Raw genomic sequence first — 17255 nt, forward strand, 5'->3', positions numbered from 1 at the left:
TTAGCCGGGCGGACCTCAATCACTCAGGCCATTTCCCCCCTGTCCGAGTTCCCCAGAGGGGACGTCGGCTGAGCCGGTCAGAACCGCCTGGCTCCTGATGACACGTGCAAGGCCCCACTCGATGGCCTCCTTGGGTTGCTGTGCTGTTTTAAAGAGGGAAACTGGAGCCTCTGCTTTTCTGCATTCTCCCTTTCTGGCTCAGACTCCAGACTCACGGCATCACCGCTGCTCATGCAGAGTAAAATATCAGAACCCAATAGGGACCATATGTACTCCCTAAGAGTTAAATTAACACTGGACTTTTTACTGGGTGTATGAGATGGGGAGGTCCTTGCTATCATTAATGATGACTGTGTTGGCAGGGATGGTCTAAAAACAATATGTATTCAGACCAATATAAATTGCAACCAATTTCACATGAATACATACAAATAAATATTTAAAATATGTGTGCTTTGAATATAATATTCAGTTCCCAGCTGGGCAAAGAAACATGATTGTAAAAGAAAACATTTTGAACAGGTGAACTCAAATTTTGTGAAAAATTTCTAAACTCTCTTACACAGTGATATGAATAAAAAAACTTTTATTAAACTGCTATTTTCTCATTGTTTTTACAAATCTCAGATGGTAAAGTGAAGTACTGCCCATGCATCAGGGCTTCAATACAGCCTGCCCTGACACACAAGCATAAATACCCACACACACACACACACACAGGCACATGCATGTGCACACAGACACACACACAGACACGTGCACGTGCACGCAGACACCCACACACAGACACACGCATGTGCACACGCACACACAGACGCATGCACATACACACACACACACACACACACACACACACACAAAAGTTGGATTTGCGCTGTGATGAAAGTATGATGCCAGATCTCAGGGTTCTAGTGGAGGCAGAGGCTGTCCTTATGGTTTAGGCCTCTCAGTCTTTCCCACGTCTAACAAGCCTTGGGTATCGCATCTGAGAACCCCCATCAGGGTGCAGCTATGCACCTGCATTAACGTCTCAGCATTTATTAATCGCTCGCTACCTTCAGCCTGTCTGCGGCTGGCCAGAACATGATTATGCCTCTAGTGTCCGTTACCACTGACAGCCCCACAGCGATTGGGTCGATCGGCGCTAATGACCGCGTAGCGGATCAATGGGCCGAACTCTGACCAGCTGTGGGTTTGACATTAGACAGGCGCCGCCTGCAGTCCGCAGTGGTCCAAACGGAATCACTGATCAAGCAGAACGTAGCACTGACAGCTTCTCACCAAGAAGAGACAGAATATTAAAGAAAAGGAAGTCGAGGAGAAACACAGGACTTTCTGGCACCTCTGAGCGGCCATGAAAGGGAGGTGGAGAGAGAGGAGAGGCTGAGGAAAGCTGTAAAAATGGCAATATGAGAATTGGCATAAGTTCACTGCCGCCCTTAGGGGGCGCCCCAATGGGAAAGGGAGAGAGCAGTGTTCCGACAGTGGGGCGGGGGGAGGGATTGTCAGAGATTCTCATTGCTTCAGGGTCCTGTGGTGACTCAGCAATGAAAGGTTGATCAGAGGCCTCAGGTATAGAGGGGAACTCCAACCTGATTGGGGAGGATGGTTTTATAGTAGTTTTTGTTGTTGAATATCTCTTTTAGGCTTGGACAGTCTACACTCTGGGAATTTATGGGGTTGTGGTTAATGTTTTTCCAGCCAGAACAGATCCACACTCATTCGGCTTGGTTTCATTTTGGAGGCCAACTCTTCCTGGGTGGGGCATTTCTGATCTCTTTGATTGCGTTTTCTGATGTGGTCGAGCATCTGTTTCCCTTTGGCTGGAGTAGTTCTACTCTTTCTGGGGCAATATAATAATTTTGGGAAAGGGAGGGGGAACATGGTGGAGTATGCATCACTTCCCCCCAAACCTGCAGAAGGCCCTGAGCCCCATTTCTGGCTGCCCTTGTCTGTCCTGGCCCACTGGGCTACCTTCAGTGGACCCCCCAGAGATAGCAATAGAGTGTAACCCCCTCCCGTGCTGTGGTCGCTGACAGAAAGATGGATTCACCTGATCCTTGCTTATTTCCTCTTTTTTCTCATTTTACCCTCACCTTAGCTTGAGGGATCAAACGTGACATATGTTTTGCTCTCTCTCTCTCTCTCTCTCTCTCTCTTTTTCCCTCTCGTTCTTTCTCTCTAAATCTCTTCTTCTCATGCTTTGGTTCATCCACTTGGTTTCTCACTCACATTGCAACTCCAAACACAGTATGAAGCAATACAGTTTCAAAACAGTGACATCCTATTTCTTTTTCTTTGCTCTCATTTTCAGCTAGTTCCGCTTTCTCTCCCTCTCCCTCTCCCTCTCCTCTCTCTCTCTTTCATATTTCCCCTCTTTCATTTTCTTGATCTTCGTCTCGCCCTGAGTTACTTTAGCAGTACATTTTGCTTTCCTGAAGCATGTGTCATAAAATTTTAAACACAATCGCTTTTCAGAAGTAGAACTAAGACAGTGAAAAGAAACTGAGGCTTAGATTCAGAGTCGTGCTGCAGTCCTTCAGGAAGCTGTGTGGGATCAGTGACACTTATGTAAGCCTGGCGGGTTTGGGTTCTCCTGCGGCTTCGTCGTGGCTGTCACGCTGGGGCATTCCCCCCACCCCCCACCCCACCCCGACTCCATTGTCTCTTCAGTTACTTATTACATATTGTTTTCTTGATTTGGCTCTGTACTCCACAATTTTAAATTTGTTATCAAATAGTTCATATGTGGTTAAAGTGCAGATTCATTAAAGGGTATTTTTAATACATTTTGGTTTCACCTTGTAGAACTTTTTGTACATAGCCCCCAAGAAACAATTGTGAAGACAAATGGCTTGAAAAGTTTTTGGATTAGTCAGGTGTGTTCAGTTGCTTCCTTAGTGCAGGTGTAAGCAAGTTTTCAGTGCCGGAGTTGTGCCAGTGAAAGTCAAGGAAGTTATTATGAGGCTGATAAAAAAAACACATAGGCCAAACCTTAGGCTTACCAAAAACAACAGTTTGGAACACCATTAAAAATAAAGAGAGCACTGGTGAGCTCAGTAATCACAAAGGGACTGGTTGGCCAAGACCTCTACAATTACCAAAGAATTCTGACCATAATGAAGAAAAAGCCCCAAACTTCTGTCAGACAGATTAGAAACAGTGCAGTACAAGCCTGACAGAGCATCGCCAGTGAAGATACTTGCCACCTGGTGATGTCTATGGGTCACAGACCTCAAGCTGTTTGTGACCAAAGGTTATAAAGTACTAAACACGACTACTTTCATGACTACTTTACATAACATTCTAAAATTGTGAAGTACAGAGCACCAAATCAAATAAAAATATTTCTTTGTCCCAAGTATGGAGCTCACTGTATACACCATGCAAAAGAGAGGGAAGAGACATACTACTGGAATTACAGGACCATATGTACTATGCATAAATACAAATACATATTTCAAATTGAATGTATAATACAGGTCTTTTTTTGCATTTCCAGCCTAGCACTCTGGAGGATGGGATATATCTCAGTTTTAACCTCTGCATTGTTTATAGTTTGTGTGCTTTTGCAAAGTAATTTAATTTATTGGGAAATAATATTCAAATACGTGGTTGCATTGCAGGTGGCACACAGGTATCAATCGTATAATAAAAACGAGTGGATGACCAATATTAAGTATGTAATACACATATTTCAAATACCTCCCACCCCTGTGCTTTGTAGACCCATCCCCTCAGCCTAAGCCAAAGACCCAGGCAGATCAAACACTTCTGCCTTTTTGAAGCGATGGTGTTATTTCAACCTCGTAGGTGATAACGGTCCACAGACCAGCTCTGTGATCTTGCCGGCGGTGGGGCAGGAATCCTTAGATTCCGGCTCGTTCTGCGAGATTACCGGCAGGCTGTATTCCCAGGACGGGTGATTTAGACAGGCCTCCGCGCGGACGGGCTGGTACCGTGAGAGCCAGGGCTGGCTCACGCCGCTCGCTGTGTGAGCGGACCAATTAAGACCGCAGTCGAGGGTGGCAGGGATATCGGGGAGAAATCCATCAGGCTTTCATCTTCTTCTTCTTTAATTACAGGGTGTGCAGGGATCTCGCCTCTCCGGGTGGCTTGCCGGCGATTTTTCTTAAAGCCGGTCCCGGGTTGTTTGGAAGGTTCTAGAGTACGGCTTTATGCAGACCTGGGCCTTGATTCATAAAGCATATCAAAGTAGTCCGTATCAGAGTGCTGATTCAGGATCAGGTTTCCCATGTCAATATCCTAACCATACCCATTAGTGGCTAAAAGGCAAAACTAATCTGAGATCAGGGATCGTATTCATAAAGTGTCTCAGATCAGGTGTGCTGATCCAGGATTAGGTTTCCCTCGCTCAGATCTTAATGTCCATTATGAGCAAAAAAAAAAGCAAACTGATCATAGATCACGACTCCTACTTTGAGCTGCTTCATAGATAAGGGCTCTGAACAGCAAGTAATCCCAAATAAGACCATGTAGCTCTGAGCGATGACTCATCATCACTCATTTTCAGGGAAGAAGGATGTGCTGTGGGTAACATACATACAATACATGTTCATATACACACACTCGCGCGCACGCAGGTATGAGCACACATATCATATCGACACATTATTCATGAACACAAACACAGGTGTGAAGACACAAACCCACACACACACACACACACACTCACACTTGGTGTGCAAATGTGACTGCAGCCAGTGAAAAAGATCAGTCCTTGCACACATAACAGGCATAATCTGTCAGTATTATATCTGTATCTTCAGCTACACACAGTGCACGCTGTAAGTGGAAAGGGCAGTGGAGAGAAGTGCTAGTGTGGACAGACATGAATGCGGGCCCATTTAAATAAGAGGTGCTGTTTTCTCCTGAAATGATACCTGCTACTCGCTTAGTCAGGTGCTCACATGCCCCACGCCCGCTGTTCTTTGCACAGTATGGACCATGGTGAGTGCTCAGTACTCAGACCTCCCTCGAATGACATCTCTCATTGCCTCTATTAATAAATAAATGAATAAATAGATAAATAAATGTGTGAATCATACCAAAAATCAGGAGTACATAGAAATTAATAAATAATCATTATGAACATGATGATGGTGATGATGATTATTATTATTATCAGCAGAGTACATAAAAATGTATAAATAATGATAATAAGAAGAATAATAATAATAATTATTAGTATTATTATTATTATGAGTAGTAATAGCAGTAGTAGTATATATTTAAATTATTTTTTTTAAATGGTAGCTGAAAGCACAAACTGCTCATTCTACTGTTGCAATTTCCTCATTTTTGTGCCATCTCATTGCTCCCTGTCTCTCTTTCATTCTGATCTATCCATCTTACTCTGTTCATTTCACTCCCCCTCTTAGCACCATCTGTTTCTCATCTGTTATCAACTATGATAATATTGATCATCAGACCTAGGTCAGATACATATGTTACGAGAATTCTTTCAGTGAAACATGTTATATTAGCCAAAAACGTACATACAAAGGAAGAATTTTGAAGGAAGTGTACTGAGGTATAAAGAATATTTTAAATGAAGCATTGGATCTGGGTATTGTGTCATATTCCAGTCATCTCACAAATCCTTAACACAGTTTTAACCTTATATTCACCTGCTTTCAGCTCCTCTCTCTCTCTCTCTCTCTCTCTCTCTCTCTCTCTCTCTCTCTCTCTCTCTCTCTCTCTCTCTCTCTCTCTCTCTCTCTTTCTCTCTCTGTACACATATCTGTCCATCTGTCTCCCCTTCTTCAATTCTCAAACTTTCTTTTTCACACAGAGATTGACCCACACAAAGGTGTACTGTTAGACAGACTAGACAGAAGTATCTATATTGATTTTCATTTGGTTCACTTTAGAGAATGTATTTTGTTTGAGGATCAGTTTAAGATAAGGTTTGGAGTCAGGGCTGTGGGTAAAATAAGCCTGGATTTAAAGTACAGAGAGCCAACTTTGACTCGGGGACTGCAGGGTGGAATTGCAGTCTCAGTTTCTCTCGAGGGTTTAATGACTTCATTACCCAGGCTGAGCTGGGCTTAATTACCTGTGCAGGCTTAATTAAAGCCGTCATCTGGATTAGATGTCCAATGACATGATCTTCCCTGTGAGCTGAGCCTACCTGCACACCCAGGATGGAAACTGGTTTTTTTTTGTAACTGGTAACATATTCTAACTCTCTCAGAAATGTTCCTAGGATGGTTGCAACAAGACTGTGGTGCTGCCAGAATGTCAAACGATTCTTGTGAGAGCACCAAGGATCAGCTGTGCTGTTTTAGAGGGGAAAAAAATTAATTACTCAAAGGATTTTGTCGATTTTTTGAATACTTTTATTTATTAATGGATTTCTGTCCAGAAAGACTTTATACTCCCTGTCATAAGGGCACAGAGGGAGCTGTTCTTTAAAAGGAACTATTTTTGCTCATGTTAAGCATTTAACAGTGAGCAGTTCTCTGAGGGTCATGTTTGGTGTTTAAAGTGGGAAACCTTTTCTGGCAAATGGCAGGACCAGGCATGTGGACCTGTCTGTTTATCATCATTTTCCAAAAATGAATAGTTTACATGACAGGGTAGTAATAGTAAATCAACCATAAGGATTTTAAATGAATGTGTCAGTGTCTGTACTGTATGTGGTGCCAGTGTGGTATAGTCTTGTGCGGTGTGTGAAATGTAATACTGTGTTGAGGAGTGTTGTGTATTGTATAGTGTTGTACATTATGGTATAGTGAGCTAAGTTCAGTACAGTGGTACATTGAGCAGTGTGTGCTACAGTGTTGTGCATTATGAGACAGTGTGCTAAGTGTGGTACAATGTGGTGCACTATTGTACAGTGTTATAGGTGTGGTACAGTGTGCTGTGTAGAGCAATATACTGCAGTGATTATCATTTTTAAGCAGTGCCCTTTTGCGGGTAGAGCACAGAACCTCCCTGACTTGTTCTCTACAGTACAGTCTCTATTTCTGGACCTCTTGCATTATTCAGCATCTGGGCCCAGAACAGGGACATGAGTCTGCTGGACAAATGAGCCTTGGACCAAATGTTGAGCGCAAATCCAGAAACCTGCTGCTGTTCATGAAATTGATTGTTGATGCCTTTGCAACATCCGCGCTTCATTATGGACTAATTTTTGTACATCAGACATCTGGTCTGGCGTGTTTAGCTGGCCTCGATGTCAGTCTGCCTCCCATTGGCCTCCCAGCTCCAGAAACCCAGTTTTTAAAAACATACATTGTCAGCTCACCCATTATTTATTAAAATATATCTTTGCCCCTGATTGTGGGATCTTTGCTTATTCCGTATTTTAATACTGTAATACAGTCTCCCTAAGCGATATGCATACACCACACACACACACACACACACACACACACACACGTATGTGCGCACACACGCACGCAAGCACGCATACACACACACAAACACACACACACACACACAAACACACACACATCTTTATCCCTTGTTATCAAACTTGTAACCGCACAGTAAGTTCACGAGGAGATTCCTCCTGTTGAGACGATATCCAACCCGAGTGGGTTCCCCAGCACTACGTCTGGAGTCCTGCCAAGTTAAGTCCAGGAGCCATATTCACTAAGCACGCCACGTATTACCTTCAGGGCCGCGAAATTCTGCAATGCCGCATGTTTTCATTTTTCTGGGGCCTTTACTAAGATGGGTTGTGAATGACCGCAGCTGCAGCAGGTTAATTTAAATGCACTGCCGGTATTTAAAGCAGGTGTTCCACCAAAAAGACAAACTGTATGGGAGGAAATCACAGCTAAACAGGGGAGAGTCACCATTTGTAACGGATTCTGGATTTTGCTCATTTGCTCAGAAAATATTTCGGCTAGCACCATGAAATTTTATTTCATTATATTTTAACAGCTTCGAAATGTCAGTAGTCATTAGCCATTTCAGTTGCATTAATAACTTAATCGAGTCAGATACAGTTAAAACTAATGTACAGAGGTGTGGAATAATTGTAACAGTAAATTAAAATGAGTGTAAGTGCAGTTTTTTTTGGCACATAGGTACTAGTATTAATCATGGAAACACTGTAAGCCCAGATTTTGTTTTTAATTAAACAATTAAGTGGGCATTACTCATTCTTATGTTCTAAAGGAAATTGTTCCCATTACTAAACCAACTTAAGTGGTTTGCATTATTCAGGTTAAAATATTCTATGTAATAATTAGGTTATCCAGAGATTACTCAATATAATAACTTTCTGCAGGGCTAGAAAAATGCATTTTGAAATTCTTTTAACAGCAGTGGGTACTGGCTTGGTACTGAAAAGATTGAGGTTTGTTAATGGTATGCAATAAAATAAAAATAATAAGTGACTAAATTGAATTAAATGCAAATGAGGAGTTTGTTTTCTCATTAATATTGCTGTTATGAACCCTACTTTGTTGCTGGTTCTGTATATAAATCGATGAGAAAAGTTTTTGTTTGTTTCTTAACACCTAGATGAGCTTTTACAAAGCAAATAGCCTACCATACAGGCCAATCTGGTGTATGCATATTATACAGTAAATGCCTGTGACCAGGTGGCTGTTTCTTTTCCATTAATCACTTGGAGATCCGGATGATGAGGCTGTGTCAACGTAGCAAGCAAGTTAGCTGAACACATTTAACATTAAACTAAACTAACTTAAACATTCAAACACGTTGATGAGTAAAATTAATTTCTTTAATAAATATTAATCAACATATTAATATTTAAAATGCCTGAGGTCTTCCAAAAAGAACACTACTTGTAGTTGGTTTTCAACACCATCTAGTGTCCCTAATCTCCAAATCTGAAGCCCTCTCCATGACCTCCCTGGGAACCAACCTACTCATTTTCTCTTCAGATTGCATTCTGTAAATATATAATGGCAAAAAAGCATATTGCTTGTTATAGCATCTCAGAGGCAGCATAACTGTAACAGGTGTTACATTTATACAGACAGGGACATTGTTATTTTTGTGTCACCTAGCATCCAATTCCCACTAGAGTACACTCTGACAACCATACTAACTTTTTAAGGACAGGTACCTTTCTCGAATGATGTATTTGATGTATTGTAAATAAAAATAAAACCTTATAACAAAAAAGCTCACTCAATAAATGTTTTTTTTTGGAAAAATTTCATGGTTTTAACATTGCTTCATTCCTTTGGGAGGTGACAGAGGATTGAATTACACCTGGGCAAACCTGAAATGGCCACGGTAGCCACATTCTACATTAAATTGTTGACAATGTTTCATTTATCAAGCGTTACATTTATGGCGACTCTACCCTATAATACTGTCAGCGAAGTGAAAAGATCTATAATCTATTGGTTTAAAAAAACATGTTGGCAGGACATCAGGCATTGAATCAAAGAAAAGGTGGCATATAATCTGATCATTAACTAAAGGGATAGCTCACCAAAATAGCATAATTCTGTATTAGTTGTCTATGGATAGTAGCTTTCACAAGCTGGCCATTTTGCTTCTCCTGCTATTTTTCAGCTAATGGTGGAATTGGACGACTGAAATCCATTATTAGCTGCAGCATAGCAGCAGAAGGGCTAGTTTATGTAAACTATTTCCCACGGACAATTATTATAGAATTATTCAATTTGGGTGAATAATCCATTTAAATTTGACTTATTTTGGCACCGTGAAAAACTCTTAACAATGCTCATGAATTTTTTTTTAATCACTTCTGCACGCATCTGTCTCCAATCCCCCATACACATGGGTTCAGGAGCCTCATTCTTAAAAGTTAACACCTGCTTTTCCCAGACGTTAAAAAACATACATAATCACCTTTGCTGCAACAGCCGCCAGCCATGATAAGTCAGCTGTAGCAGGCATACATTTCCATTCTCTCATCCCGTATTCTTGTCGTCCAACATCAGAACTCCCTAAAATACAAATATAAGCATTAATCCAATCGCGCAAATTTCATGGATGCCGCTCTCATTTTACCAGCGTGAACCTCTGGTGTGGCGGCTCAGTAAATATGGGCAAATGCTTTTTTTTAGCGTCTCTGAAGGCCCCGCCAAGTCCTTAGTAAATATGACCCCGGGTCTGAGGCCCTGTTCCTGCAGCGTTAGTTCAATACCCAAAAAAAAGGTGCTTCGGTGCACCCACAGACCGAGCAGGTCACGTTGTTCTGTAGGGCGATAGAAATGCCTTCCTGCTCTCGTTGGTAACCCATAACCTGTAAAACAGGAGAGGTCTCCTTTAAACCGCCAGTGGTCATAATCTGTGCCCTTTTGATTGGTTTTCTTGATTAGCAGGAAGTCTAATCAACCGGCAGCTATTTTCTCTCGTTTATTCTTTTTTTCGCTCGATCGTGCCTCATGTTGTGGCTGTGCCTTCACACTCGTCTAATTAAATGGCTTTAATTGTATCAGAGATCAGGTCATAGTTAATCATTCTGATTAGAACAAGGATTTTTGACTTCCGATCAGTTGGTCTTATGTGACAATTTCATGTGAAGACATAATGTTGCGATGTTGTAGGATGTTTTATTTTGTTGTTTAACTGACATCTTTGAAGCATGTCAGTGCATTGGAAAATAACATATTTTAATTGTTTCTCAGACTTAGTTTCATGTATCACAGTGTAGACACAAACAGATTCAGTGTTCCGTTTACTTTTCTTTTTCAGTCATTTTCAAGCAATCTTTACCTTCTGCGCTTTCAAAAGAATCACTGAACTCATTTCTTGCAGTATTGAATGTGCTCCCTCCTTGTTTTATTAATTCATTTGCCTTTGAGCACATTTCTTTTCCTAAACAAATGAATAAAAATAATTGGCCACAATTATGTGAAAAGGAATTGCTCTGGGTTGTACTTAGTAAAGCTGGCACGCCTGTTAATCATGAAAAGCAATAAAAATTCGATCCAGGGCTATTATCAGTTTAAAGATCAGTCCTCTGTCTTCCTTTTGTCTTGCTTGTGGACCTTCATTCTTCTTTCCTTTAATGTGTGTGTGTGTGTGTGCGTGTGTGCCCGTGTGTGTGTGTGTGTGCATGTGTGTGCGTGTGTGTATTATTTGTGTAACTGCAGCACTTTATGGAGGACTGCAGGCGTGGAAAGAATTGAATCACTGTCTCCTTGAACCTTAGAAACAGGGAAGAAAAGAACAATTAAACATTTCAATTAGAGTCTTTTCAGTTTGCATTGTGTTTGGGATGAACATGTTTGATACTAGCCTGCAGGTATCAGTAACAGAACAGCTGACAACTCAGAGGAAAAGAACAACCACTTGTCCTTCAACTGTATTGCCTTTTGTCTGTGTGTTTGAAGTGAGGTCAGTCAACAGCTCAGTTCTCCAAATGGGGAAATTGCCGCTATTTGGGAAGAACTGAAGTACTTGTTATCAACAGAGAAGGGGGGGGGGTAGAGAGAGAGTACAATGGGGGGATGGGGACAGTAAGAAAGAGAAGGATGAGAGAGTGGCAGGCAGAGAGATAAAGGGGTAGAGAGAAAGGAAGGGGGAGATGGAGAGGATGTGATAGTGAGAGAATGAAAGAGAGACAAATCAAATTTGCGTTATTCTTAATTATTGTCTCTTTAATTCAATTTTTCTTGCGTCTCTTATTATTTATTATGTTTCATAATTTTGTTACATACTGTATGTGCTTTGGCGATTCAATCTTTTTGTCATACTATTAAAGCCGTTTTTTATTTCAGAGAGCCAGAGTGAGAAGGAGAGATTGTGCCATCAAAGGAAGAAAGATTGAGAGAATAAAATAAAAAGTAGAGACAGGAAATAAAGAAACAAGAGCAAAAGCAAAACATCAGATTGGAGTCATGGTTGAAAAACGAAAATGATTTAATGATTTTAGTATCGAATATAGCAGTGCGGAATAAAAATAGGTAAGAAAAGAAAGTCTTTCTTTCAAAAAGGGTCTGGATAAAGAACAAAATGCAAAATGAATCCAGCACTCCTGAATATTTATAACATTGAATTAACGACCTTCTGGAATAATCTGAAGCCACCTGCCTCATTTTACATGATACTGGAACTAGATTTATGAGTACGCCCTTCATCTCCCTTCCTTAGCTACTGATAGCCACACACACCCTATACAAGACTTTGGTTGTGTAGCGAGGAACAGCTCCTCCCTTCCTGTAGTTCATAATGAGACCTCTCCCAGCCACTCTGCTGCCCTCATCTAGGACTTTCTGCTCACTGAGGCCTTGAGACCCCTGTGCACACATATGCCTCTTCTCCTTGCTGGTCCCTCAGGGTTGAAATGAGCTCTTATATATTTTCCTGTGGAGGTTCCCCTTAATGGTTGCTGTCACTGTTCTAACGAGGCATTTTGATGTACTATGTAATTAAGAAAAGTTTGAACTGCGATAAAAATTTAGGAACATCTAACAAAGGTGGAATCGTTTTATTGCCGTAGTTTAGCTAGATGTCTGTGGAGTTATTTGATTTGTTGGTGTTATTCTGTACCCATGCCCTTGTGACGTTATTTGATTTCTGTGTGTAAGGCCGTGATAGCCCTGTATGTCATGCTGGATAAATGTGTCATGCATGAAAAGGCTAATCCTCACAGGCCAGGGGGTTACTGAAGTGCAAGTCAAGCTTTGAGCAGTACTGTCACAGATGGCCACTGGCAATCTAGCTGGAGATCAAAATTATGGAAAATGTACGATTGTCACAACTCAATTTTTATATGCAAATGAAATATGCCTAACCCTTTTACAAATGAGAGAAAACCTCCCTTCTCCCTTTGTTCAAGTTAAAAAGTTATGATGCCACTTAAACCTGGCAGACCAGCACTCACACAGTAAAGTAAAGTAAAATGGTTCTGAGGCTCACTGACCAGAGTCAGACTGAAATAGTCAATCAATTATTTCAAAACAATCAAACAACAGGTACAAAAATCCCTAAGCAACAAAACAGGATAGATATTGATTTAAAAAGCAAGTACAATGAATATTGCTTAGAAGTTTCTGTAAGATTGTGAAACAGAAATGGAAACATCAAAATTGCAAAATATCATATGACAAAAATAAAAGAGACAAGACAACGTCACTTAGACGGTGTTGTTCTGATCCATATATGCAAAATGTGTTTAGTTGGAAAGCAAATATGAAAAATGTTCTCTTTCCAAACTCCAATCTCTATTCTTTTTGGGAGCGGATGAAAAAGCCTTATTTGGCAGCAATATGTAGTGTATCATTGTTTTTTCTATTGCTGTTTTCGTGTCTACTTTATGAGCTACATTCTGTGGCAACACGGTTTGTTTATTTTCATTATCAATAAATTTCCATTTGAATTGGAATGAATTGAATCAAAGCAATGGGAGAGAGGGGACTGTGAGGGAGAGAGAGGGCCCAAGAAAGGAGAGGGAGGAGCAGAGATTGCACCATGAGGGAAAGAAATGGAAAGGGCTCGAGAGAGAGAGAGAGAGAGAGAGAGAGAGAGAGAGAGAGAGAGAGAGGGGTGTTTCACAGAGTTTTTTGATACCACCCTTTTAATAAATAATTTAAGGTGGATCAAAAGGCATCTATCATTCTCTGTATGCTTTAAAAAATAAAGAGGTGGAGAGATTGAGCAGAATTGAGAATACGGATTCTGGAAATTAGTTTCATGTTCTCGGTAGCGATTCGATTCATTAATCATTCGTTTCGCGCACGGTGCGAACAGAGCCGTCGTGCCAGTGGCTCGTCGATGGAGTCAGCGCGCTGTTCATTACCCTCGGGAGCCTTCACAGGCCGGGGTTTCTCACCCAGAGAAATGCTGCAGTTGAGCGGAGGCCGTCGATGGCTCAGGGAAACACCCCGACAAGGTCAAAACCTCATCGCGCGTCACCTTCACGACAGGGAGAGAGGGATGGACGGAGGGGAAGGGAGGGAGAGCGAGTGGGATAAAAAGAAAGGAAGACAAAAAAAAAAGCAAGAGCAGGAGAGGGATGGGAAACCGAGCTGAATTTGTAAAGCCAACGCCGTCTGCCTCTGACACTGCTGGTGCTGCTGTCAGCAGTATTGCTCTTTTATTTACAGGGGAGAGCAGCTTTCATGTCGCTGACGGAGAGCTTGGCTTGGCGCTGTAGCCGCCAGAATACCATAATAAAGAGGAAAATCAATTTGATTGTATTCACAGGTAGGAAATTAAGCCCAGGGAGGATTCTTTAAAGGAGAGGGTTGGTTGGCTGGTGCCCTGAGCCGGACGGGGCTTACGCTGTAAGATTCTTCCTTCTCTCAGTGTGGGAGGGCCCTGTCTGAACCCCCCCCCCCAACTCCTCTGTCCATTCTGCACCCTTTTGTTATTCGGGATGCATTAATCATGCCTCCGCCTTGATGTTTCAGTCTGTCCTGGGACAGGCCAGTCAGCGGGGACCCCGGGGGCTTTGTAACAGCATATGTGATGAGCTGTGCTGTGGGGTGCTGGGGCACACTCCACAGGCCATGTCCACACACTTTGACATCTACATCTCACTCACCTGCTATCATGTACTCTCTTGTTCCCTCTCTCTATCTCTCTCTCTCACTCTCTCTCATACACACACACACACGCACACACTCGTGATATTGTTGACTGAGTGCTGCAATAATGAGCCAGCTATTGATTTTGACTAAATACTGTACAAAAATTACCCTGTTACACTATAACTTATAGGTTATAGTGACTTGGTCAGCAGCATATACTGACTGTACAGGCCTGGTTAAGACTAGACTGAAAATATTCTGTACTGGCATGACTGCACATAGGTACAGTGTTACCAAGGGAATCATTTGCATTGGACCAAAATCAACAACTCTCTCCCCTATGCACACACCTAGTTAATGCCACACCTGGTTCTGTGACAGATGTCTCTTCCCATGAATACCTTAATCTCATGCCTGACTGCTCCTGTACACACATGGTTTGCGTCACACCGTGGGACTCCTCTTCTTCACACATGGGTAACCTCACATGCGACAGCTCCTGTATTCACAAGGGTAATGTCATACACATCAATACTGACAAGTGACGGTACTGTGTGTTCTCTGTCTGTTGAGCTATATTTTTGTACTACTTAAAGTGCACAGCATACAGTTTTTGTAGGTGTGTTTTTGTGTGCAGGCTTTTTTAGTTTAACTTCACACCTAACTGTACCAAGTATCTCCACCTATTCAATCCACAATGTCTTGTAATTTTGCACAGCCTGGAATTGATTGAGTACTTTGTCAAGTTTGGTCTCTAAAGCTCCAGGGCCTCTGTTATACTGCAAAGTGTTCTCTGCAATTCTCCGAAGTTTCTGAGGGTAAATAATTCTGTCCCTTCTTCTGTTTTCTCTCCGTGCAGACTTGGACGTGCGCTACTTCTGGCGCTGGAGCAGGTTCGAGGATTACCTGATCTTCTGCTTCGCCTTCACGGTGCTGTCCGCCTTCGTCACCTTCCTCTTCCTGGACTCGGAGCTGTTCGTGGAGGCGCTGGGCTCGCTGGCGGTTATGTTCGAGGCCATGCTGGGTCTGCCGCAGCTGCTGCAGAACCTCCAGAACCGATCTACCAGGGGCATGAGGTAATGACGCGGCGCAGCACTGAGTCATTTAGGCACTGCAGCGTTGAGTTGCCGATGCTGGTGCAGTGACTCAGTGTCCACAGAAGTGCTAAATGTAATGCAGTGTTCTGTACTGTCATCCTGAGCGTCTGAGCAGCCACAACGCTCTGTCACGATTACTTGACGAGTTCTGAAAGGCTGTGACCACTGACCACTGCACTGAGTCACTGATGCACGAATATGCACCCACAGTCTAATGATCTACTGAACTGAAATTCTGCAAACACGATGAATCTGTACACTGAGACACGACATCGAATATTAAATTCCTTCAGATCACTGACAACTGTAAACAAGTACCACACTCATGCACTGACACTGTTACAATACTCACACACACATACACTGATGCACTGAGCTGTTACAGTGCACTAATGCATTGCCACACTGAGCAGTCACAATACTCACCATCATGCACTGACACACTGTTACAATACTCACACTCATGCACTGACACAGTTAAAATACTCACATGCATACACTGACGCACTGAGCTGTTACAGTACACTAATGCATTGCCACACTGAGCAGTCACAATACTCACCCTCATGCACTGACACACTGTTACAATACTCACACTCATGCACTGACACAGTTAAAATACTCACATGCATACACTGACGCACTGAGCTGTTACAGTACACTAATGCATTGCCACACTGAACAGTCACAATACTCACCCTCATGCACTGCCACACTGTTACAATACTCACACTCATGCACTGACACACTGTACTTTTGTGATTCTGTGTAAACTGAGAAACCGGTTATGAACCCTGAATGTAAAATGCAGATGTTGGGAGCAGTGGGGAAATCTCATGAATGCCATTACAGTCAAACACAGAATCGCTCTGCGATGACTGCATAAATAAAGAATAAAAATCACATTTATAAAGCTTTTTAAGTCTGCCTAATTTTATCAAGCGGTCTGAAACTGCACTCCGTGTTTGATGGCTGTCATAAATGGCGCCGTTGCCTCAAGCATGTCCACATAACGTACAAACCCATCTGGGGAATGGAATTGTGGGACAGGAAGGAATGATTGCAAGTGTCAGGATTTTTGAAACGCTTGTGCCCTGCGATTTGTTAACATGGAAAGGCTATGTGGTCCTGAAGCTGCATTGTCACTGTGTGTGTGTTCGCCTTTGGTCCTGAATTTACGCATTTCTGAAGGACAAAGTGGCCCCATACCCTCTGGCACATTACAGGTATGAATGTTATGATCCCTAAATGTGCAAACACACAGACACACACACGCACACTCACATGTGCCTGCTGTATATGTGTGTGTGCCTGGGTGTGTGTGTATCTGTGTATGTGTGTCTTTAGTACACAGGCACTTATGTCCATTCATCTTTGCTTGCACTGAGTCAGGAAAAATCGAACACAGGTACAAAGGTGATAATAGAGAGAGTTCACAAGAATTTAAAAGCATTAGACCTGCCTCAGTTAAACCATCAGAGACAGAGACAGAGACAGGTATTCGGTGATTGTCCTGTCTGGCTTAAAGAAAGGAAGAGATAGTGTTGGCAGAAGCAAGAGTAGAACATGGTAATGCTTAAGGCTTAATAATACAGTAAGATTTCAAGGAAAGGAAGACAAGAAAAAGGTTGTGACTCTCGGAAAGGCAACCCCCCTATACACCTAGTCAATACCTATTTCATTTCTTGATGGAATA

The 17255-nt window shown here is 42.1% G+C and overlaps 1 protein-coding gene across 2 annotated transcripts in view; it reads left to right on the top strand.

Moving 5' to 3' along the window:
- The window catches only part of si:dkey-246g23.2 (solute carrier family 66 member 2), a 57899-nt gene that overhangs the window by 17719 nt on the left and 22925 nt on the right, over positions 1-17255 (top strand). For both annotated transcript variants that reach the window (XM_064335486.1, XM_064335487.1), the window contains exon 4: positions 15322-15538. In XM_064335486.1, the coding sequence (XP_064191556.1) occupies positions 15322-15538 (217 nt within the window). The remainder of the gene's footprint in view (positions 1-15321; positions 15539-17255) is intronic.

This window comes from Anguilla rostrata, chromosome 5 (genome assembly GCF_018555375.3).
Source record: "Anguilla rostrata isolate EN2019 chromosome 5, ASM1855537v3, whole genome shotgun sequence".
Lineage (NCBI taxonomy): Eukaryota > Metazoa > Chordata > Actinopteri > Anguilliformes > Anguillidae > Anguilla > Anguilla rostrata.